Source organism: Sus scrofa, chromosome 7 (genome assembly GCF_000003025.6).
Source record: "Sus scrofa isolate TJ Tabasco breed Duroc chromosome 7, Sscrofa11.1, whole genome shotgun sequence".
Lineage (NCBI taxonomy): Eukaryota > Metazoa > Chordata > Mammalia > Artiodactyla > Suidae > Sus > Sus scrofa.
Window position 1 is genome coordinate 85,978,759 of NC_010449.5, and position 24,596 is coordinate 86,003,354.

Genomic DNA, 24,596 nt, shown 5'->3' on the forward strand with positions numbered 1-24,596 from the left:
TCCACTCCCCGCTGGGCGTTCCTCCTGTGTTTAATCGCCGCACAGAGCAGGCTTTGCAGAAACCTCCTTCCTGGGCTCCCAGGATGGACTGATTGTCCGGCTCTGGGGGGGGTGAGGGTTGCTATGTCTTAGGTCCCCCTGATCTCCCTTCCCTGAGCCAAGGACTGATGGACACTGTCTCCTTCCAGTTGACCCCCAGTGTGGACGAACTTTTTCCTTTTCTGCTTTCGGAGCTCTCACAAAGCCCATGAACCCTAGGAGCTGCCTCCTCCGTATGCAAATGAAGATGAAAAGGCCAGCTTCCCAATCATAGGCAGGCACTGACTTCCCTGCCCACCCCCAGACCACTCCTGGCCCCTCAGGCCACCCTGGTGCGTGGGGTTAGTGCGGACCATGCTTTAAGCAACATCAGTTCCCTCTGGGGTCAGAAAAGAAATAAAGAAAAGCACATGTGAACCCTCTGTAGGGCAGCTCTGGCTCCCAAGAAATGGCTGCCATTCTACCATTCTCAAGGTCAAAATTCTGTAGGTCAGCGATTTGCCTGTGCTCCACACAAAACCCTGTCTCCCTGTACAAAACTGACCAGGGATCCCCAAGACCCACCCCAGGGGAGGGCCCTGTTTTCTACAGGATAAAGAACTTTGATTCAGACAGGCCATGTCTCTTCCCCACTTCACAAAGCAGAACAAATGCAGCTTGCAAGGTGACAGGAGCCTGGTGGGTTTTCAACCTCAAAACACAAGGGAAGGGCTGCCTCCAAGGCAAACCTGGTCCTGTTCCTTTAAGAGCCACAGGTTGGAGCTCAGCGCTGCCTGGCAAATTGCAGGGCCTTGTGTTTCACTAAGTGACCTTTCTGTTGGCGCTAATTGAGGACTTGCCTTGATGCCAGAGGAGCGAGGCCTCGCCAGGGAGCAGGGAGGGGCCTGGGCCTGCTCCTTCCAGTAAAAGGCAGGCGTTTTGGCAGCGGTCAGTTTAGAAGCCTGGTTGCTATTGTAAATCATAGACTGATTATTGCACTTGTTCTTAAAGTTTCCCAAAGTTGTTCCAGCCGAGCTGTGAGTTGCAACATGATTGTGCGTTAAGTTTATAGGCAGGAAGAACTCTCGGCTCTTCTTTGCGTCAACTCCACAACTACAGGCGCTAAATCCAGGCGCAGCCAGGGCAGCAGGACCCTACAACCACAGGTCCTGGGCTGACAGTCACAGGAGTTAATCCTCAACTCTGAGTGGAAATGCAGTTTTATCTGTTATCAAGAATTAAGTGCTTCACAAGGACTGAAGTTTCGCTTCAAAGCCATTTAAGTGTTAGTAAAACCCCTCGGGCCTGGCAAACCTCTCCGACTTCTATTCAGACGGTTCTCCACTCGTGGGCTGTGGCTCCCTTCCTCTGTCTGGGCCTCGCAGGAGTTGGGCTGGCCCCTGTGCCAAATTGCTTGAGTTAACATTTGTGTCAGTGTTTCCATTATAAAGTGCTCTTTTCCCCTTCAAGAATATATAACCCAACTGTAAAATGACCCTCAGGGCTGCAGGCTGGCAGGCTCAGTGTTTTTATTTCCTCTGGGTAGAGGTGGCTGTAGGACCCCTGTTTGCACAGGCCTGGGTCTCCCGGGATCCTCCTGGGCACGAACAACATGGGAAATTGAGGGCTGCCCTGCTCAACTACTGGTGCCAACCCCTCCAGGTTCTCATCAAGGGTAGGGATGTGGGCTAAGATGACAGCTGCTGGGGTCAGGGACGCTGCTCAGAGAAAATGATAGAACCTGCAGTGTAAGATCCTGGACTCAACAGCACAACTGGTGCTCAGTAGCGAGGGGAGAAACATAACTTGAAAAGACTCCATTTCACAAGCTGTCAAAAAATCCCAATGACCCAGCAACCAGAGAAAGGGTGACGTGGAGGCATGTATGGTCACAGGGCACGCCAATGCAAAGCAACATGTTCGCCCAATTCTAAAAATCCTTAGTAACACTTTTTAATATATAAGAATCAAAAGTACAGCAGTTTTTACAATGTAGGAAAATTTAATACATACTATATAAACAACATTATTTACATCAGAAATCACTAGGACAGTGGCATTTTTCACAAATATAAATTAATTACTGTTTAGTCAACAGGTTTTAAAAGTCCACAATTTTACAATAAAGAAAAACCACCTGTCCCCAACCGAGCGGGGCACAGATGGACTAAAGCAGCCTGGACCCTTGGCCTGGATCTCCTCGCCCGACACGGTGGCCCTCAGATAAGCCAGAGGACCACTGGTGCTGGGCCCCGGGCCACCTCTCCTGCTGACGAGTGGGTTTTGGTCTGCAGGATTTCAGTGTCACTGCATCAATTCCTAACTGAATTGCATTTGCACCGCGCACCCTGATGCGACTCTCAGACATCAGGCTAGAGTGTCTGCAGCACGATATGGGAAGTGTTCTGGTCTCCCGTGGAAGGGCGTTAAGGAATGACTGAAAGGAGGCGGAGCCTGGGGCCATTTCTCTCTGCCATCTCCCTCAGACGGCGGGATGAGTCTGGGGTGACCATGTGCTGTTCCAGGGCGATGGTAGACACAGGAGCCCTTGTTCTCTGCCTTGGCCCTGGCTTTACCTAATAACTAAATCTTTGCAAGCCAGGACCCCTGGAATACCGTCCTCACAGATTCTGGGGGCAGCTTCTCCCCCCGGCGAGGGAGGGAATTTCTACCTGTGCAAATTTCTGGTTTTGACGGAAGAATACAGTATTCATACTGATTTAAGGGCAATGAGGAAACGCCTTTCTCCCAACCCACTCTTCAAACATATTCCAAACCTAAAACAGATTCCTCCTATGGCGATACTGTACTTTTTTCAATTTAACACTGATCTGGCTGATACTGCCTTTTGCTATATGATATGGCACTAAAGTCCCAAATGTGAACAAAAGGAAGTTCCTTTTTCCTCATGATGAGACATCTTGGGGAATAACCCACATCTCCAATCAACAACTTCAGAGAAAAAACAAAACCTGATGAGTATTACAATGCAGGCCCTCCGATTCCTCCTCCTGGCCTCTTCTAACTGAAAAGACATGACCTGACTTGCCACAGGGGATGCTGTGCTAGGGCCCACCCTGCTCACCCCAGGTCCCTTTGATGACTCAGGGGTCCACAAACCAACCTGGCTTGACCTTTGGCCTGGACGGGACAAACACAGGTAGTGTCGGTACTGTCAGCCCAGAGCCCCACTTGCTGCCAAGGCAGAGAGAGGATTTCCTATCTTCTCCCACCAGGCGGTCTCCATGTCCTGGGTGGGTGACTGCACCCAGGGGCTCCTCTGCGGTCCCTTGGGCTCTGCTCCAGGCATATGACATACAAGCCTAGGGTGAAGGACTGCAAGTACCAGGAGGAGATAGATGAGGAGCTGGTGCTCCCACTGAGCTCCCCACAAGCTGTGCAGGCCCAGCCTCTCACGCAGACCTCAGCACAGGCAAGCCCAAGGATGCTCTGGTCACAAAGCCACCTCGGCTTCACTGGCTGATGCAACCGCGGACATTCCTGGTAAAGGCATTACGGTGCTGCCCAGGACACCAGCAAGTAAGTGATAATGGTCAGTGTGGGGAGTTTAACCCTATGTATGCCCAACGGAAGGGTTTCCACCAGCTCTGAGCCTGGACACTTATAGGCACACACTGTGTGTACAAGTTAGTTATTCTGTCTCCATCTAGAAAGGCCTTTGGATACTCTAACAATACTGGCAAGCTATATTTAAAACGAATAGAACGGAAAGCCCAGAACCTGTAAAATGAAAGGAGCCTGCTTAATGGATGCAACCAACTTGCCTCCCGTCCTGACTCACTTCGACGCTAGTCAGCCTCTATCTACAGCTCAGTCACCCTGTCCTCGGTTGCTTCCTGCTTTGGAAAAAAACATTTTCACTTCAGTTTAGGCTTCACCTCATTCTAAAAGATACTGAATTCAATCCTAATGATCTGCAACAAGCAATGGAAAGGTGTTCACCACAGGTAACTTATTTTATCTGTCCACCCACCACACGAGTGGCAGGAGGTGTGTGATTCTGCGTCATCTATTCTTCAAGCTGTGCAAAACAAACTAGGATGCAGCTGCAGATGGTGACCCACTGCCACACTGAAGCGCCCCCAGCCCCTTGCTGCACTACCAACCCCCATGCTGGGAAACCTGGTCACCACTGCCCCAGCACCTGCCCTGGTGTTGCCAGCAAGCAGCTAGTCAGCAGGCCTGCTTCCTCACCCCTCTCCTCCAGGCCAGAAACTTTTACTGCTCATCCCAGGAATTGGAAATCCACCAGGGATTCCAGTGACCTGGCCACACCCCCACCCGCCCCCACCCTGCATTCAGCCACTCCCAACGAAACAAGACTTCAATGCTGCCTAACTCACAGTGCTCAAAAGCCAGCCACACAGACCCTACTTCCCCTGGCACAGGAGGCAGAGGAGGTCCACTTGGGAGGACAAAGCTTTTAAATGCACAGTGTGGGAAAGTTTAGTGTTGGTGGGGAAGTGGCCACTGTGGACGCTGTCTCCCCCGCTCTAGTTTCCCCCAACCCCCCCGCCCCCCGCACCAAGGGTGTCACATAATGAGGCCCGAGTGTCATTTCTCCCAAGAACACACTTGAGGGGGGTACCTGCTCCCCTTCAAGTCCTATGATGCGAGACCCCACCCGCTCTCCCACGCCCTGCTCCCGTCAGCAGCATCCATCACGTCAGAGTGAACCACACCCTGAGCTGTCCAGCAGGTCCCGGCAGCCTTCATGCACATGTCCTTCCCTGGCCACCGCACCAAGGGCCCGGCACAGTGACCCTGGCAACAAAACATTCACGACTCTGATCCCTTCTTCCTCCACTGGGAAAGAGCCTGTGAAGCTGGCACACACGCAGTCACCTCTTCCTCCTAGCACCCGTCAAAGGGGGGGGCCAGGACCAGGCCGGAATGGGATGGGGCGCCGAAGTGAAGGAGTAGTGACCGAGCGCAAGGCCTCCCGCTCCTTGAAGTGCTCCTTAGCCAGCGAGCTGACAGGAGCAGCATGTCCAGAAACTCCACTCACTGGTCTAGAACTGGCTCCTGTTGGGTCAGACCAAAAACATCCAGGTGCTTAACAACTCTTGCTCTCCCCTTCATTCCAAGCCGTCCTTTATGTTTTCCTAACATTCCAGTTATAATCTGGGTTGTTTTTCTGTTCTAGTGATCTCTCCAAAGGAGACCTATGATCCAGGGGTGACTTGGAATCGTGAGGAGATTTCTGAGAAGGGGGCGATCGAGGATCTGAGACTGCGGGATGCAGGGGGGGCAGGGGCTGTTTATACTCCCCCAGTTTGTCTGTGTGGAAAGAGCGGTGATGGTCTGAGGGTCCCTGGCCATGGTAGCCCATAGGAGGGCGGTGATCAGACATCCGTCGGAAATCCTGCTGGTGGTAATTTTGGGGCCTGAATTCATCAGATCGCCTCCGCTTGGAGTCGTGATGGTGCCTGAAACAGAGACACAAGGATCAGTGGAAAACCAAAGCCTGGTTCCTACCCTCCCCCATCCTCCACAGGCTCCCAGCAAAGGACACTTCCAAGGACTCAAAGGCAAACACATTACTAGGAATGGAAAGAACAAAACTAAAGTAGTAATGAAGGGCTATTTTATAATTACTGGCAAAATACAGCCTATGAAATGACATAAGCCTCATCAGGTCTGCAATGAGACAAGTACACACTTGCGTCAGTGATGGCTTTGTAAACTCGTTCTTTTCAGGAAAACTGGCAAGGTCTACAATATCTTCATACTCCTTGACCCAGCCCAGGAGGAAAAGAGCCACAGAAATTATTTTGTAAGTTACCAGTAATAGCAAAAATGACAACCTAAATACTCAACAAAAAGTGCTGGGTTAATTATTTTAAAATTGACTCAAGGTGAAGAATATTACACTTTTTCATCAGGACCATGGCAAACTGCTTATTAATACTCTGTTAGAGTATTAAGAGAGAATTTGTATGAGTCAACAACGAAAAGACAAACAATCCACTTCAAAAATGGGCAAATGACCTGAATAGACATTTCTCCAAAGGAGATACACAAATGGCAACTAAGCACATGATAAGATGCTCAACATCTTTAATGAGCATTAATTACTAGGGAAATGCAAATCAAAACCACAGTAAGATACCACCTCACACTCATCAGGATGGTCACATGCAAAAAACAGAAAATAAATGTTGGTGAAAATGAGGGAAACTGCAACTCTCATACATAGCTGGTAGGAACGTAAAATGGTTCAGCCACAGTGGAGAACAGTTTGGTGGTTCCTAAAAAGTTAAACATAGAACTACCATATGCGTAACAATTCCAATCCCAGGTTATACACCCAAAGAACTGAAAATAGTTTTCAAACAAACACTTACACACCTTGTCACAGCAGCGTTAGTCACAAGAGCCAAAAGATGGAAAACCTTAAAATGCTTATCAATGGATGAATGAACGGAAAAACAAAATGTACCCTGTGCATACAATGGCATATTATTCACCCATGCAAAAAAATGTACTGATAAAAGATACAACATGGATAAACCTCTAAAACATCATAAACGTCCAAAAATGCCAGCCACAAAAGGTCACTCGTTGAATGATTCCATTTATGCAAAACATCCAGAATAAGTGTCTGTAGAAACAGAACGAGAAGATGGGTGGTTGCCAGGTGCTGGGGGGAGAGAATGGAGAGTAAGCACTGAGTGGTTACGGAGTTTTCTCTGGAGTGACAAGTGTCTTGGAACTTGGTAAAGGTAGTGGCTGCACAAAACTGTGAATGTACTAAAGCCACTGAATTGTTCCCTTTAAAATAACTAATTTATGTTATGTAAATTTCACCTGAATAAAAAATAAAAAAAGAGAGAGATGGGGAGAGGGAGGGAGGAAATGGGAAAGACACTGACCAGGTTCAAGCCAAGAAGGAGGAACAGGGACTAGATTTACTCTCCTGCTGAAACAACCAGAAAGGGACAAAATACATGGAACAATGGTTTTCAAGATAGCAGATGCCAGGGAACAAAGAACAGTGATCCCTAAAGGATGGGCAACTAATGACATAAGCCTTATAATCACCCCCACCTCACTGCCTTAAAAGAGCTTCTAGGTGCAACACAGGGAGGGGTAATCAGGAGAAGCGCAGCAGCCTTCCTAAGTTGGGGTGACAGCGGGGGCAGGGTTGTCAAGACAGGTGGAGTTCAAAGAACAGAGTGCAGAAGAAAAGAGTTCTGCAAAGACAAAGAAGTTCAAAGATCAGCAAAGTTCGCCCTTGAGAATTCACAACACCCCGCTCAGAGAGCGTATGTAGGGAAAGGACCCAAAGCCCAGAGGAAAACCACTGAGAAGGATGGGAGGTGCCAGTGTTCTGTGTACACAGAGAGCTGGACAGGGTCTGTGCTCACGAGCCAGTCTAAAAAACCTCAAGAGGGAGTTCCTGTCATAGCTCAGCAGAAATGAATCTAACTAGTATCCATGAGGATGTGGATTTGATCCCTGGTCTTGCTCTGTGGGTCAGGGACCCGGCATTGTTGTGAGCTGTGGTATAGGCTGCAGACATGGCTCAGATCTGGCATTGCTGTGGCTGTGGCATAGGGCTAGCAGCTGCAGCCCCAATTCTACCCCTAGCCTGGGAACTTCCATATGTTGTGGTGTGGCTTTAAAAAGCCAAAAACAAAAAAAAACAAAACAAAACAAAAAAACACAAAAAAAACCCCTCAATATCCAAGGGGTACTGGTAGAGTACCATGAGGGTCCTTGCCTTGGCAGTGGGGAATAGTGAGCCCTTGCCTAAGCACTGCTCCAGGTCTGCCTAACAAATCCAAACAGCAAGATATGAAAGAATCAAACTGTTTCCAAGTAACCTGTGTTTCATAACAAGGCTCCAGAATGTTTATAGGAATATAAAAACATCCAGCACTCAACTAGGTATCTAATCCAGAATTAGCAGGCATGGAGAAATAAAAGCAACAATAAACAAATAGGACCTTATCAAACTTAGAAGCTTTTACACTGCAAATGAAACCATAAATAAAAAGAAAAGGCAACCTACAGACTGAGAGAAAATATTTGCAAACACACCAACCAACAGGGCTTTGTTTCAACATATACAAGAGCTCACAGAACTAAATAACCAAAAACCCCCACACAACCCAATCAAAAAATGAGCAGAAGACCTAAACAGACATTTCTCCAAAGAGATATACAGATGGCCAATAGGCACATGAAAAGATGCTCAACATAACTAATTATTAGAAAAATGCAAACCAAAACTATACTAGTCAGGATGGCCAGAGGGTATGGAGAAAAGGGAACCCTCCTATACTGTTGGTGGGAATGTCAAGTGGTACAACCACTATGGAAAACAGTATGGAGGTTCCTTAAAAATTAAAAACAGAGTTGCCATATGATCCAGTAATCTCACTCCTGGGAATATATCCAGAGAAAACTCTTAATTTGCAAAGATACATTCACTCCAATGTTCACTGTAGCACCATTTAAAACAGCCAAGACATGGAAGCAACCTAAATGCTCATCAACAGATGAACAGATAAAGATGATGTGGTATCAATACACAATGCAATGTGACTCAGTCATAAAAAAGAATGAAATAGGGAGTTCCTGTTGTGGCACAGTGGTTAACGAATCTGACTAGGAACCATGAGGTTTCGATCCCTGGCCTTGCTTCGTGGGTTAAGGATCCGGTGGTGCCGTGAGCTGTGGTGTAGGCCAGCGGCTGCAGCTCCAATTCGACCCCCTAGCCTGGGAACCTCCATATGCTGCGGGAGCGGCCCTAGAAAAGGCAAAAAGACAAAAATAAATAAATAAATAAAAATTAAAAAGAACGAAATAATGCTATTTGCAGTAACATGGATGGACCTAGAGATCACCATACTAAGCAAAATAAGTCAGAAAGTCAAATACCACATGATATCACTTATATGTGGAACCTAAAATATAATACAAATGAAATTATTTACGAAACAGACTCACATACACAGAAAACAAACTTATGGCTACCAAAAAGGAAAAGTAGAGAAGGGATAAATTAAGAGTTTAGGACTAGCAGATAGAAACTACTATATGCAAAATAGATAAACAACAAGGTCTTACTGTATAGCACAGGGAACTATATTCAGTATTCTGTAATAAACCAATAGAAAAGAAATAATAATAGAAAAGAAAATGAAGAGAATATATAAATAACTGAATCACTCTGTTGGACATCAGAAACTAATACACTATAAATCAACTATACCCATTTTAAAAAAATTTTTTTTAAATTACCAGGCATGGAAAGAACCAGGAAAATATGACCCATAAGGAGGAGATTCGAGCAACTGAAGCTGACCCAGTGATAGAATTAGCAGACAAGGATATAAAAACCATGTTTAAACTGTGTATCAGATTTGAAAAGATCAAAGCAAGACATGAAAAAAATTTAAAAAAAAAAAAAAAGGACCCAAAGGCAATTTCTAGAGATAAAACTACAATGCGAAAAATTAAAAAAATTTGAATTTCCCTGGTGGCTTAGCAGGTTCAGGATTTGGTGTTGTCACTGCTAAGGCTCGGGTTTAATCCCTGGCCCTCGAATTTCTGCATGCTGCTGGTGCAACTGGAAAGAAAAAGAAAAAGAAATACAAGATATACTAAATGGGACTCAAGGAAGATTAGACACTGAAAAAGAATGTAATAGTAAGCTTGAAGACAAAGCAATAGAAACTATCCAAATGAGGAGTTGCCATAGTGGCTCAGTGGTTAATGAACCTGACTAGTAACTATGAGGTTGCAGGTTTGATCCCTGGCCTCGCTCAGTGGGTTAAGGATTCAGCGTTGCCGTGAGCTATGGTATAGTCGCAGATGCGGCTTGGATCTCATGTTTCTGTGGCTGTGGCATAGGCCAGCAGCTGTAGCTCTTTGGATCCCTAGCCTGGGAACCTCCATATGCCAGGGGTGCAGCCCTAAAAAGACAAAAAAAAAAAAAAAAAAAAAAAAAGAAACTATCCAAATGAAACAAAGAGAAAATACGGTTTTAAAAAATAAACAAAGGAGTTCCCGTCATGGTGCAGTGGTTAACAAATCTGACTAGGAACCATGAGGTTGCAGGTTCAATCCCTGGCCTTGCTCAGTGGGTTAAGGATCTGGCGTTGCCGTGAGCTGTGGTGTAGGTCGTAGATGCAGCTTGGATCCCGAGTTGCTGTGGCTCTGGTGTAGGCCGGCAGCTACAGCTCCAATTCGACCCCTAGCCTGGGAACCTCCATATGCCGCAGGAGCAGCCCTAGAAAAGACAAAAAGACAAAAAAAAAAACAAAAAAAAAACCCAAAGCCTCCATGAGTTGTGAGACAGGTGCAATTGGAATCTTCAGAGGAGAGAGTAAGGGAACAAAAAAAAGTATTTGAAGAAATAATGGTAAAAAATGTTTCCAAATTTGATAAAATGATAAACCTATAGTTCCAAGAATTCCCAATCACAAAAAAATATATTATAATCAAATTGCTAAAAACCAGTGATGAAGAAAAGAGCACATTCTGTAAAGAGGAATAAAAATAAAGACGATAGTTTTTTTTAAAATCAGTGAACACTACAAGTAGAGAGTAGAGGAACATCTTTAAAGTACTGAAAAGAAGTGTCAATCTATAAATTCATACCCAGCAGAAATATCTTCCATAAATGAAGGCAAAATAAAGACTTTCTCAGACATACAAACACCGAAAGAATTTACCAGCAGACCCACACTAAAGCAAAAGTCCTTCAGGCAGAAGAATGATACAAAACGGAAATACAGACCCACACAAAGGAATGTAGGGCAAATGCCCACTGGAGCCAGGCCAGACAAGATGATATAAAAGAATGAGGGGTGCAGACCCTTCCTAACAGACGAAGCTGCTATTCAGCCACAGCTGCTACACTAAAGCAGCCTGGTGTTATCAGACCCTCTGAAAAGAAAGCAGGATACAGAGATGTTTATATGCAATTCAAACCATGTCTAGCATGCCTAAGGAAAACCAAAGATGTTTAGGAGGTTAAAATATAGCCATGTCTTGAAATTAAGAAGAACAGATAAAAACCTCTTTAGCCCTTCCTGTACTTGCTAACTCTCACATTTACTCTCATAAAACCTTGGCTTATCACATCATGATATCCTTGTAGAGAAGACACAACTTCAAAAGGTTTTGACCCTTAAACTGTGGGCAGCTAAAACACAAGGACCACAGGCTGGGACCCATCCTGGGATCCCTGCTACCTGATGTATCCAAGAGCCTAGCACAGAGCTTAATAATTTTGGCTGCTGATTCTAATATTTTATGGCTACCACTTCTCTAGATTTCCTCAGTGGATGGCAGAAAACTCTTCTTGCACAAGCATACTGATGAATCCACAAATGGCTCCTTAGCCCAAGAATAAAATTAAAACCTGTAACATGGTTTTCAAGGCCCCCTGACTATACAACCTGTTAATCCTCTGGGCATCCTATCCTGGGTGCCTATCCTTGACCTGGGCCTGTGATGCCTATTCCATTTCTCTCTGCTTAGCTGACTCCAAAGGGCCCAACTCAAGAATTACCAGCCTCTCCTCTTCCTTAGCCCTCAGGAAAAACTCAAAAATCCCTTCTTTAAACCATCCACTCAGCACACAATGTCAGCTGCCTACATCATGCTTTATCCCCAACACTCTGAAGATGCCTTGATGGCAGAAATGCTGGACCACGCTTGGGACCATGCCTAACACATGTAAGAATGAGCATCTGATGGATAAACGCATTAAGTTTGTATTGCCTGTTTCTCCCCCAAGAGCTCCTGACAGAAGTCAGTGCCTGGTGTCTGAGGGCCTTCTGCATACCTGTCATAATAATCTCTGTGTCCCCGGTGGTCGCGGTCACTGCTGTACTGGTCATAAGGTCTCTTTCTAGACAAGTTGTTGGGTCGATAGCTCCCTGAACGGTGGGCATCCATGTGTCTCCGGTCCCCATAATGGTGGTCCTTGTACCAGTGCTGTTCGTACTGATGGTGCCTGTCACTGCCCCAGGGCGGATTGTTATTGCCACCACCATAGTTGAACTTTCTTTCCCTCTGCCAGTCGCCTCGATCTGCAGGAAAAGAAGTAATGGTTCCATGACTGCGAGAAACGGCTGCATTTCACTTCCACTGAAGTTTAAAATGAAAAAGGCTGACACATGTTACAAACAGACATTACAATTCCTCCTTCTTGGCCTTTTTACTGCTGGTTAATACACAAGTAATGAGTCCTACATTCTTTTCCCAAATTTTTGAGGCAAAAGAAAATTCACCACCTTTCTCTGAAATCTTAGGAACTGTTGCTTTTCATTTTCTACACCTGCTTACCTTCCAATCTGGGGCAGACCCTTAAAATGAAATTTCACAAAAAAACAAACAAAAAAACCCCAAGCCAAACATTAATTCAGAAAAAGGCACTGCTGAGTTTCACTGCCACAAGGTTTACAATAATTTTCTGTTTACATATCTACAGGATATTTACCTCCTGGTACCATCAGTTGTGCTTCATCCCTGAAAATCATTCTAGACTATACTTACTGATTCTACTATTCTTCCTCTGCCCACACCAAAAGAATGGCACTCCTCCTGTAAAAAGTGCTTTTTCTAACTTTAGATTCTGTAATTCTCAAAAATAGAGCCAAATTCAAATTTGTTTTAGCTTGCACAGCCTCCCTTTTTCCCTGAGGAGAAGGATCATGCTTATTTGAATTAGAAAAGGCAGTGAATGGAGTTCCCATCATAGCACAGCAGAAATGAATCCAACTAGGAACCATGAGGTTGCAGGTTTGATCCCTGGCCTCACTCAGTGTGTAGAGGATCTGGCGTCGCCGTGAGCTGTGGTGTAGGTCACAGGATGCAGCTCGGATCCGGCATTGCTTGCTGTGACATAGGCTGGCAGCTGCAGCTCTGATTTGGCCCCTTGCCTGGGAACTTCCTTGTGCTGCAAGTGTGGCTGTAAAAAGCAAAAAAAAAAAAAAAAAAAAGAAAAGAAAAGAAAGAAAAAGGCAGTGAAAATACAGAATTCCAGGAATGTAGACTACAGTGGGTTGAAATGTGGTCCCCAAAATGTATGTCCACTCGAAACCTATGGGTATGACTTTATTTGAAAATAGGATCTCTGAAGTTGTAATTACGTAATTATATTGTAATTATTGATCTCGAGTTGAAATCATCTTGGGTTTACATCAGGCCCTAAATCCAATGACAAATATCCTTTTAAGAAAAAGGCAGAGGTAAATTTGGAACAAAAATACATATAGAGGAAAGACATTTAGAGATGAAGACTGAGACTGGAGTGGTACAGCCAAAAGCCAAAACATCAAGGACTGCTGGCAGGACATCATAAGCCAGGACAGAAGCATGGAACAGTTTTGCCCTTAAGCCCTCTGGAAGGAACCAACCCTGGTGATTTCAGAGACCTACCTCCAGAACTATGAGAAAATATATTTCTGTTATTTTCTTCTATTTTTTATTTTTTGCTTTTTAGGGCCACACCCACGGCATTGCAGAGGTTCCCAGGCTAGGGGGTCGAATCCAAGCTACAGCTGCCAGCCTATACCACAGCCACAGCAACGCAGGATCCGAGCTGCATCTGCGACCTACACCACGGCTCATGGCAGCTCTGGATCCTTAACACACTGAGCGAGGCCAGGGATCAAACCCTGGTTCCTAGGAACTCCCATTTCTGTTATTTTAAACTGCTCAGTTTGTAGTACTTTGTCACAAGAGTATCAGGAAGCTAATACAGAGGCTTAACCGTAGGAACCTCGTGGCCTCATGATAAACCCATCGTTTAGCTACAATTTGTTAAGACCAAACACGTCACCAAATCTCTCTCTACTCATTCTGTTGGCCATCTAGCATCTTTCTACAGAACCAAAGAGGAATGCCATAAAGGAACCTGTGCACCTTAGATATGTATACCATTAAATAACCAGGGGCTTAAATTCATTACTGACCCAGGGTAGAGCAGGCCAAAGAACCAAGAAGTAAAAAACTTTTGACTATTCAACCTAAGAATTAACAAACAACAGACAGACACCTTCACAACATGAAAGGATCATTTGAAGAGGGCTTCAAACCAACTAGGAAGTAAGATTTCAAGCAGGGTGTCAATGCCTGTGGTATAGTAGAGATGCTTAATCTCAAGCCAAGTCATTTATTTCCAGAGAAAGTAAACAGTGTGTTTCCTCTTGGACCCTCCATGGTCCTGACTACTAAGGAGAGGGGTGAGAAGTTCAAAGTTTAAATAAAAAAGCACGGTTAGCTTAATAAGAAGAGTTCTTCTAAAGGATCAGACTATAAAATCAGTGACATCACATGAATGACATAAAAACAGTCTAAGCCCAGTATAACTAATACAACTACATCTAAGAACATGGAAACATTTCCCAACCACCTTGTACAGTCATTACCTGCTGCCCACACTGCCCCCCCCCAATAAAACAGTGGCCAATTAACTTAGATTTTTAAGATTAAAATACATGGAACTTCTGCTTCCAGGTAATTTAGAGTAGTTGCAGCAGAATTACACTCTGCCAAGAACAGTAAGAAATGCCAGATAAACAGAAAATATCTGTTTAAAGACATCAAAGAGCAGCCAAAGCAATGAAGACTAGAAGGAATAAGATTCCAAAGAGGAGTAAACCTCAAAGAGGTGGTAAGAGTTGATTTCTGCAGCCACTGGAAAGATCTGTGATTCTGAACACAGGCAAGAAGCAGAATATCTGGGCTTTTCCCAGCAGAGAACCACTGCTAGAGAAACAGAAACAGCAGCAGAGCCTTTGTTGGTCTTTCTAGGTTAGAGGGACCCTGGAAGCTTGAGGGACTTCAAACACACAGCCAGCTTTCCCTTAGAACATTTGCTGAATCTGAACGGAGCAGGAAACTAAAAAGCTGAGCTGGAGACCTTCTGAAAAGCAGAGTGGTTCAGGGCTGTCTCATGGTGCCAAGGAAACCAAGATCTGCATTTAAGACCTGCCAGTGGGGAGGAGAAGAGTGCAGCAGGCCATCTGCCTGAGGACCCTGGAGAGCCAAGCCCCAGGAACAGGGGGGGACCAAAGGCAGGCTAAACTGAGACAATGTGCCTGGAGAGGGAAAAGTAAATCCTCTCTGGGGAAAAGTGACATCATCTGGAGCGTCTAAAAATTTTAAAACAGAACTAGGCACATGCCAAAAGACAGGACTGTATGACTGAAAACCAAGAGGAAAAAAAAAAAGCAGACAATACAAAATGGCTTACAATAATTCAGATATTAGAGTGAGCAGGCAAGAATTTTTCAATACCTATAATTAATGTGTTCCAAAAAACAGGAAAAGATGGAGAAAATCGATTTTCTAAAAGCTTGAGAATTTTATCAGAAGACTAAGCTGTACTCAAAAAAAAAAAAAAAAAAAAAAATCAAATAGAATCCCAACAGTGAAGTTTAGAAAGAAACGTATATTTTATTTTGATCAATATGGAATATTGGCTCTTTGTAAAATCTTATATTATGCTTCTATATAAATAGTATTCTTCTTAGGTTTTATTCTATATGCTTTCTTCCTTCTTATTACTTTGTCTCTAAAAGTATTCATGCTCATTGTAACCAGTGAAGTTAATACAGAATGAAGAAATTATTAATTTCCTCCAATCCCACATTTTTACCAGCCTAAGGTAACTGCTATTGTATGTTGCTTTCACATCTTTTCCTATGCTTATAGAAATATATTATTCAAATATGATGTAAAACAGTTTGGTGATTCCTCAAAAAGTTAAACACAGAATTATCACATGACCCAGCAACTTCATGCTCCTAAGTATACACCTAAAAGAACTAAAAACAGGTACTCTAATAACTGTACACAAATGAGCTCAGCTGTACAATTCACAACAGCCAAAAAGCAGAGATAATTCAGATGTCCATCAACTAATCAACGAAAAAACTGTAGCTTAACCATACAATGGGGTATTACTCCATTATTCCCAGAAAGAAATGAAATACTGATACATGCTACAACAAGGATGGGCCTTGAAAACAGAAGCCAAGTGAAAGAAGCCAGACACATATTGTATGATTCTGTGTGACTCCATTAATAAAAGTATCCAGAATAAGTAAATCCAGACACAGAAGACAGACTGGTGGCAGTCCAGTCAGGAGCTGGGGAGAGGGCAGAAAGAATAAGTAGTGACTGCATAATGGTTACAGGGTTTTCTTTGGGGTGATCAAAAGTGTTTTGGAACTTGATACAGGTGGTAACTGTGAGAATGTACTAAGTGCCACTGAACTGCTCATTTATTTTTATTTTTATCTTTTTTTGCTATTTCTTTGGGCCGCTCCTGCGGCATATGGAGGTTCCAGGCTAGGGGTCGAATCGGAGCTGTAGCCACCAGCCTATGCCAGAGCCACAGCAACGCGGGATCCGAGCCACGTCTGCAACCTACACCACAGCTCACGGCAACGCGGATCGTTGACCCACTGAGCAAGGGCAGGGACCGAACCCGCGACCCATGGTTCCTAGTGGGATTCGTTAACCACTGCCCCACGACGGGAACTCCTGAACTGCTCATTTAAAATGGTTAAGCTTATGTTATTTGATTTTCCCCTGAATAAATTTAAACACACAACAGGATTTTGTTGCTAGTGCTACTTTTTTTCCTTTTTTTTTTAACCTATAAAGCCAGCTCATTCTTTTTAATATTGTAAATAAGAGTACAGATGCCCTCTATTCATCTGACCATTCTATCAATGGGCAGTCATATATCCAGCTTTTTGCCATTATAAGTCGGTAACAGCATCCTCATGCATGTATGTGTTTACATTTCTACAGAAGAGAATCCCAGAAAGGAGTGTCTAAAATGTATTTAGATATTTCAGATTATTTTCTAGAAAGACTGTAGCAATTCATACTCTGAGCAATTTGTGTGACCTTCGCTGTTTTAATTTTTATTGATCTGAATGGGTAAAAAAATTGGTTAACTTATTGCTGCTTTAATTTACATTTCCCTAATAACAATGTTGATTACCTCGTCATATTGGCCATTTGAATCTCCTCTTCTATAGGATTACCTGACCTTTGCTTATTTTTTATTTGGTTATCCTTCTGTTAATAATTTATAAGAGGTTTTCATATTAGCAGTTTTAACCATTCAACTGTTGTATATAATGTAAACATTTTCCTTCAGTCTCTCATATGTCTTTTGTTTATAGTGGCTGTGTTCTTAAAAGTTGAATTAGCTGCCTTTTGAATCTTTATTTCCAATTCTATCTCACTGAGAAAAAAAGAGGTCAATAAAAGTGATGGAGAGAATAAAGCACAAAGGTCCAGATACCATCTTTGGAAAACAACATGATTCTTCTTTAGGCACCTCTTTTTTTTTTTTTTTTGGTCTTTTTAGGGCCACACCTGTGGCATATGGAGGTTCCCAGGCTAGGGGTCGAATCGGAGCTGTAGCCAATGGCCTACATAACAGCCACAGGAATACCAGATCCGAGCCACATCTGCAACCTACACCACAGCTCATAGCAATGCCGGATCCTTAACCCACTGAGCAAGGTCAGGGATTGAACCTGCATCCTCATGGATACCAGTGAGATTCGTTTCCGCTGAGCCACGACAGGAACTCCCTGGCACCACTTTTTAAAACTCAACTTAATGACCCACCTGCATTACTGAAGTGTCTCTTGTTGGGGTGATTGTAGTTATCTCTTGGGTGTCCATGCATCTGTGGGCCATGAGAGGCAGGCAAATGAGGCTTCTGAGGGTGAAGGTTGTGTGGGGTGTGAGACTGAGACATCAGGGAATCCCGACTTGAACCTGAGGCCTCTGGTCGAAATGGTTTCTTACCACCAATCGCATCATCTTTCTTCTTTTGCTCCTATAGATTAAGAGGAAACCAAAGACTCTCAGGATCTCAAGCGGAATTCCCAAGAACAGTAAAAACATCATCACCTTTAAATACTTCCCTTCTGACCTCTGACAAGTCTCTCTTCGCTTCCCTGCCATTAACTACCTTCTTAGGAAAAAATGCTCATAAACCCCCTGAGCTCTCAGAGCATGAACAACTTCATAGAGCTCCACCTGCTGCTCGACCCCAGTATACCAGGCCACTACAAGGAAGCCCATCTCCACTGACCGGGACCTGTCAGAACAGGGGCACGGACCACTGGACATCATTGCACAGGGTAAGGAACAGGTGCCCAGACTGTCAGCTTTCTCAGAGATTGCTCTTGGGTCACATAAAACTAAGACCACTAACTTCCTGAGGCTAACTAGAACCAACCACTTCTGAGTGGTCCAGTAGGAACTAGTTTCCATGCCAAAGTCATCAAGCTAAACAACTACATGTTTGTTACACCATTATCTTTACCACACAAGCGAAATTTTCAACACAAAGACAACAGAAAAAAAAAAAGAAATGTGAAGTGACCTAAAATCTCACCACCAAAGGAATTACTGTTAATACGTTGGTCCATGTCTTTCTGAGCCATTTTGTGTGTTTATTTATATTCAGTAGTCCCCCTTTATATACAGCAGTCCAGTCCCCCTTACCCATGGGAGATACATCCAAGACCCCAGACGGATGCCTGAAACGGCCAATAGTACTGAACCCTGTATATAGGTACATATCTAAGACAGTTTAATTTACAAATTAGGCATAATAAGAGAATATCTGAATTGCTAGCATCACTACTCCTATGCTTTGGGACTATTACCAAGTGAAGTGAGGATTACCTGAACACAAGCACTGTGATAACACAACAGTCAGTCTGACCGCCAAGAGGGCTACTTAATGGGCAGGGAGCACATGCAGTGTGGATATGCTGGACAAAGGGACCATTCACGTCCCAGACAGGACAGAGCAGGGCAGCATGAGATTTCATCATGCCACTCAGAACAGTGTGCAATTTAAAACTTATGAATTGTTTATTTCTGGCATTTTCCACTTAGTATTCTCAGACCATAGTTGACTGCGGGTTAACTGAAACCATGGAAAGCAAAACCACAGTAGAGGAAATCGTGTGTGTGCACGTGTGCGTTTTCTTAGAACAAAATTATTTGACAGTCTTTTTTCACTTAATGTATTGTGAAAAATCTTATGTGAATACTTATTTCCACAGTATTTATGTACTCCCTGATATGGCTATATCAAGTCATTTCCACATAAACATGTTTAAATCCTTAATTATTGCCTTCAACTAAATTCTTAGAAGGAGATTGCATGTTTTGGTCTTTTGGTCAATCTTACTGGACTGTCCCCTAGAAAGGTTGTGAATATATACTATACTACTTCTGTGAGTCACGCCGCATTCTAACTTCTGACACCAAGACTAATAAAGCCCTTTAACCCTTGACATCATTTGCCCAACTTCAAACACTCATCCTAATTTTCACTCTCTCCTAAAGGGCCTTTCCCAACTATTTTATTCCCTCCTGGGGCCCTTCCTGGCTAGTCATTCAAAGACTTTTTACAATGCATAAAATTTATGCTAACATTCAGTAATATTAACCTATTATCCTGTATACTACTGCTATATCACATTCTTCCACGTAAAATTCAATTACAGACTACTTGAGGGCGCTACTCTACAATGGAACACACTGCTGGGCAAAGGATATATTTATGCAACAAATACTTCTGAGCACCAGAGCTATGCCTGGCACCACTGCAGGTGCTGATGACACAGAAGAGGATGAGAGACATAAAACCTCTGCCTTCACAGAGCTGACATGATAGTGAAGCGAGTATTAAATGTTTCAAGACTGGCCCTACATGACTAATCTGGGTCAGCAGATCTGCAAAAGGACACACCCACACAAGGAACGGGCCAAGTCACTTTGTGTCCATCCCCCTACAGCAAAGAAGGGGAGGCAGCTTCTGGGCCCCTCCTCATGTTCACTCCTTTAGATGAGCACTTGGGACCCTATGTACAAAAGCTGGAAGGACAAGTACACATGGCCCAGAAAAGAAGAGAGAAAGTATGTGCTGCCCATAACTTTGTTACATATCAGAAGTCATGTTTGTAAACTACCATAAGACTTGAGTACATGGAAGAAAAAGCCTGGTGAATAAATGTTTTTAGGACTTAAAAACAGAGTAATCTCTTGTGAGGATTTCAACACTGTCTGGTTCTAGTACACCGGCTATTTTATCCATTGGGTCTTAATTGCTAGTTTAACTACTAGCAGAGCACCTGGACAAACTGTACTGCTAGCAGGGTGAAGAAGCCCACTGTACAAGACAGGATAGGCCCTGGGGAGTCTTGCACCCCCTCTTGGACCTGGACCTCCATCTGTAAAGTAAGGCAGAGAACCAGTGACCTTTCTAGTACCAACTTCCTTACAATTCTATGATCATCTCCCCAGAAAAAAAAATAATTAATATTTCTGAGGAATTAGTCTCTATCTGTATGAATCAAGATTAAATTTGTATTGTACCTCCTCTTCTTGAGATCTTTTCTTGTGGGCCATCTTGTATAACTTATGCAATTTTCGAGCATCAAATTCTGTAAACTTGGAAACAAAAATCCATAGGTTCCTAAAAAAAAAAAAAATTCTGGTAAATTATAGGATTTAAAAAATAACTACTTATTCTCTTTATGGATGGCATGCTACTGAATTGGGGGGGCAGTGGGGAGCGGTGGGCTGCACCCATGGCATGTGGAAGATTCCTGGGCCAGGGATCAAACCCACACCACAGCAGTGAGCCAAGTCACAGCAGTGACAATGCTGGATCTTAATCTGCGAGGTCAGCAGAGAACTATGCTATTGGATTTTGCTATGGAATACTAAGTATAGAAATTGAGTTATAGAAATAATCTTTAAGGTCTTTGCATCAATACGAAATGGCATCTTTAGATGCAACTGTCAACAGAGTTTGAATGATGGGTCTGGGAACGACAGTTCTGTCTCTTAGCTAAAACTCCTCTAATTTATTTCACTGGCACCTAGAACTTCAGTCTTCCTCCACCTTCTGCATTTCCCAGATTCTGCCGTGCCACCCATCACTATCACCATCTCCTAAGTTTGGGACCTATAGTTGGGCATCTCTGCATTGCCTCCCCTTCTTTCTTCCCAGCTGTCATCACCAAGGCCTGTCATTTCTTCCTTAAAACTCCAAGGGACTCCTCTACTCCAATTCCACTGTACTCCCCCAGCATGGCATTACCATCAACAGGGGAGAGGCTGATAAACAAGTATGCAGAACAAGGAGCTACCCTTCATGAAATGGAAAAGAAGGCTCACATCCCATCACACTTTCTACAGAGCAGACACACCATGCTGCACCATGTCACTCAGAGGACACTGTGCCAGTTCCCTGACTAGTAAACCTGCTGCATCATGTGGAAAGCCATTTACCTTTCATTCTAAAGCCTTCTCCAATAGGGTTTCAGTCATCTTAACAAACTGCCTGTAAACCCTAAAACCCTCCCAGTCCCTGCACACTTCAAGCCTTTGCTGGAGCCTGAGACCTCACTTCCTCTAAGCAGCTCAAGCGTACATGTCTACCCCTTAGAAGACTTACCTCCCTGACTACTCCTCTACGTGTGCTTCCTTCTTGTAATTCCTACTATACTTGGTCTTCCAATTACCACCTTATGATGGACAGTTTCTCTCTAGGGGGCAAGCAACTCCTTATGAACTGAAGGGACCACCGTGTCCGGTGCATTTAAACAGCTGGCTGGAACCACCGTGTACAGTGTCCAGTGCATTTAAACACAGCCTGGTCCCAGTGCACAATATTCCCTAGCTTCATGGATCTATGCACTATGATGAGTTTTGCTATCTTCCAATAGGGATTCAGGTAGGTAAAAAGAAAATCAGATGGCTAGTTATCTGGTAGTTGGCTACAGTGTAAAAGGGAAGTAAAGTAACATTTCAAAACTTAATAATTTTTTAAACGAGTGTGAAGCATGCTATGGAGAGCATAATGACAGGTTTCCTTGGATTCCTTTTTTACTCAAAAACCAATCCATTGATATTAGGCATATTATACAAAGATAATTATATTAACCATAAACTATACGAGTTCAAAGCAACTGTGGTGTATGGAAAGAGACAATGTTACAACTGTCTTCGAGAAATACCATTCATGTTTTCTAAAAACATCAAAAGTGAATATATAAATGAATATACGTAAGTCACAATGTCTTACAAACTAAAGTTCTGGGTTAACAGCATTGACCCACGTTACTAGCAGAATTCTTCAACTATTAAAGAGAAGAGAATTCACAGCTCTGGTGGTTTGTAGCCTTTGTTTCCTCTCATGACGTAGTAGGGAACTAGTCAATTAGTTAATTTTTTTTTTTTAGCCAATTAGTTATTAAATTATACCTGAATATTAACCTGAGGTGGTTAAAGTAATGAAATTAGATTTCTATCCCTTCCACGGTTTAAAGCTGAGTCTTTATTCTGAGAACAGGCCTGCAAATCCAGTATCACTGTATTTCTCCCATAAAATAATGACATCGTCCTACCCATTCAAAAGACTGGCCTCAGAGGAGTGGTCTGTTTCAGGAAAAGAAAACTGAAGCCTGCAAGTATGTTGCCAATAGATGGCTTTTGCTGAGAAAAAAAAAATTTTCATTAGGTGGCTATGTCATGTTTTATAAAACGAAAATAGAATCCCTAACACACACTCTGTCATCAAATCCAACCAGGCAACTTGAGGCCAAGGCTGGTTACCTCCTCCACAGTTTGATGTGCTCCTGGTCTGAGTAAGCTTTAAGGCACTCGGCTATCCGGTCTCCAATTTTCAGCAGGCAGTTCCGGGTGTGCTCCAGCTGTTCTTGCACATTGAGCCCCTTGTCAGGCTTATCCAGCTGTTTCAGTGCCTTTTTCACAGGCCTCATCCTCTCCTTACACTGGAACAGGCCAACAGAGTAGAAACATAAAACATCCTCAGCAAAGACATCTCCTGAGCGTATGGTGCCCCTAAATTCCCAGAGGAAACACAGCCCAACCTCAGGCTATATAATAACTAGAGGAAAAGCAGGTAAAGCCAGTGAACAAGTAAAACTGTTAGAGTCAGAGAACCCTGAGGTACAAGTCCCAGCTCCATCACTTGGAGCAATGACCTTTTACACCTTACCTGGCCTCTCAAGCACGGCTGCTTCCTCATGTGCAAGAAGGGCATGATGATCTCACAAGACCATCATGAAGATCAAAGGAGATGCAAAATTACAGACATAACCTAAAACCTCCCATCACTACTACCTAAAACCAGAGGATAAAGTATTTATGAGTCCTTTAGAGTCAAAAGAAACTGAGGGAAAGGCTTCCAGATAAAGATAATGGATTGAACACAAGAATCTTTTTCTCCCCCTCCCCATCCACTAAAACAACAGTAAAGGAATTACCTTAAGAAGAGAGAAGCCCACAAAGACAGGGAAAATGAGAGAAAACAATAGCAACAAAATATTGGCAGCAAGTGAAATGACTTGGTAGACCTGAGAAACAAAATCCTAAGCCAGCAGTGGAGACAGCTGAGAACGAACCTGATTAATACTGCTAAGTTTCCCCAAAGGCTAAGCTCTCTGGAAGGAGGGGTGAGGGCTGAAAATAAGGATGGGTTTTTAAGACTGCCTAGAAGAACGGATACTCAGATTCGCAATAGACACCCAGATCTCCCATACTGCCCAACCAAAAATATGAAGTTTATTCTCTGGAGAAGATGAACTGAGCTACACGGGCATAGTTGAGCAGCAAGGCTACCACACTGTAAACAGCATATGTGAACATATGCATATTATATGAGCCTCCACCCAGTCTTTTTTTTTTTTTTTTTTTTTTTTTTTGTCTCTCAGATTCTGGAATGAAGAAAGTCAGGCCTTAACCCTCCAGTCAAGAGACTGAAAGATTCTTGTCCGCAAAATCTGACCACCCAAGAGAAAGAACCAAAAGATGCTGACAATATACTTGGAAGTCCCCCAAGGAAGCAGCTCAGTCAGATCCCCCTAGAGAGAACACTCTCCAAGTTGATCAAGCCTCACACACATGCTCAATCAGATATTTAGTTCCTACTCTTAAATATGAACAGACAATCAAGAATTACCAAGCCATGTGAAAAATATCTAACATGAATTCTGGAAAATAAAGAGAAATAAAAAAATATTCAAGAGAACCATATGGAAAAAAAAAAAGACCTTAGAAATAAAACATGACAGGAGAAATGCAAACTTCCAAAGAAATAATGGCAGATAAAGCTGACAGGATCTCCAAGAAAATAGTTAAAAAAACAGAAATGGAAAAAAAAATTAAAGATAAAATTAGCGACCACTCCAAGAGCCTAATATCCAAAAAACAGGATAAAACTAAGAGCTGAGGAGGGAATTATCACAAAATAATTCAAGAAAATTTCTCTGATCTACCAGGGATAGCTGTTAGCCACTAAGAATAATGAACTAACAAGGCACATGTCCACGTAATTTCAAAACAATGAAAATCTGACAAATTTCCAACACTTTGGGATAATTTCCACAGCTAGATACCTACAATCTATTTCTCAGTGTTGTATTTTAATTTTTTTTTTTTTTTTTTGTCTTTAGGGCCACACCTGCAGCATATGGAAGTTCCCAGACTAGGGGTCCAATTGG

The 24,596-nt window shown here is 43.3% G+C and overlaps 1 protein-coding gene across 8 annotated transcripts in view; it reads right to left on the reverse strand.

Moving 5' to 3' along the window:
• CHD2 (chromodomain helicase DNA binding protein 2) overlaps positions 2,001-24,596 on the reverse strand; it is a 127,128-nt gene continuing 104,532 nt past the window's right edge. For 7 of the 8 annotated variants that reach the window (XM_021099370.1, XM_005666295.3, XM_021099369.1 and 4 more), the window contains 5 exons: positions 22,687-22,865; positions 20,440-20,539; positions 17,665-17,878; positions 11,846-12,092; positions 2,001-5,468 (listed from right to left, as the gene is read on the reverse strand). In XM_021099370.1, coding sequence (XP_020955029.1) covers positions 5,135-5,468; positions 11,846-12,092; positions 17,665-17,878; positions 20,440-20,539; positions 22,687-22,865 — 1,074 coding nt within the window. In that variant the 3' untranslated portion in view covers positions 2,001-5,134. The remainder of the gene's footprint in view (positions 5,469-11,845; positions 12,093-17,664; positions 17,879-20,439; positions 20,540-22,686; positions 22,866-24,596) is intronic. The other variant, XR_002345976.1, reaches the window with a different exon arrangement.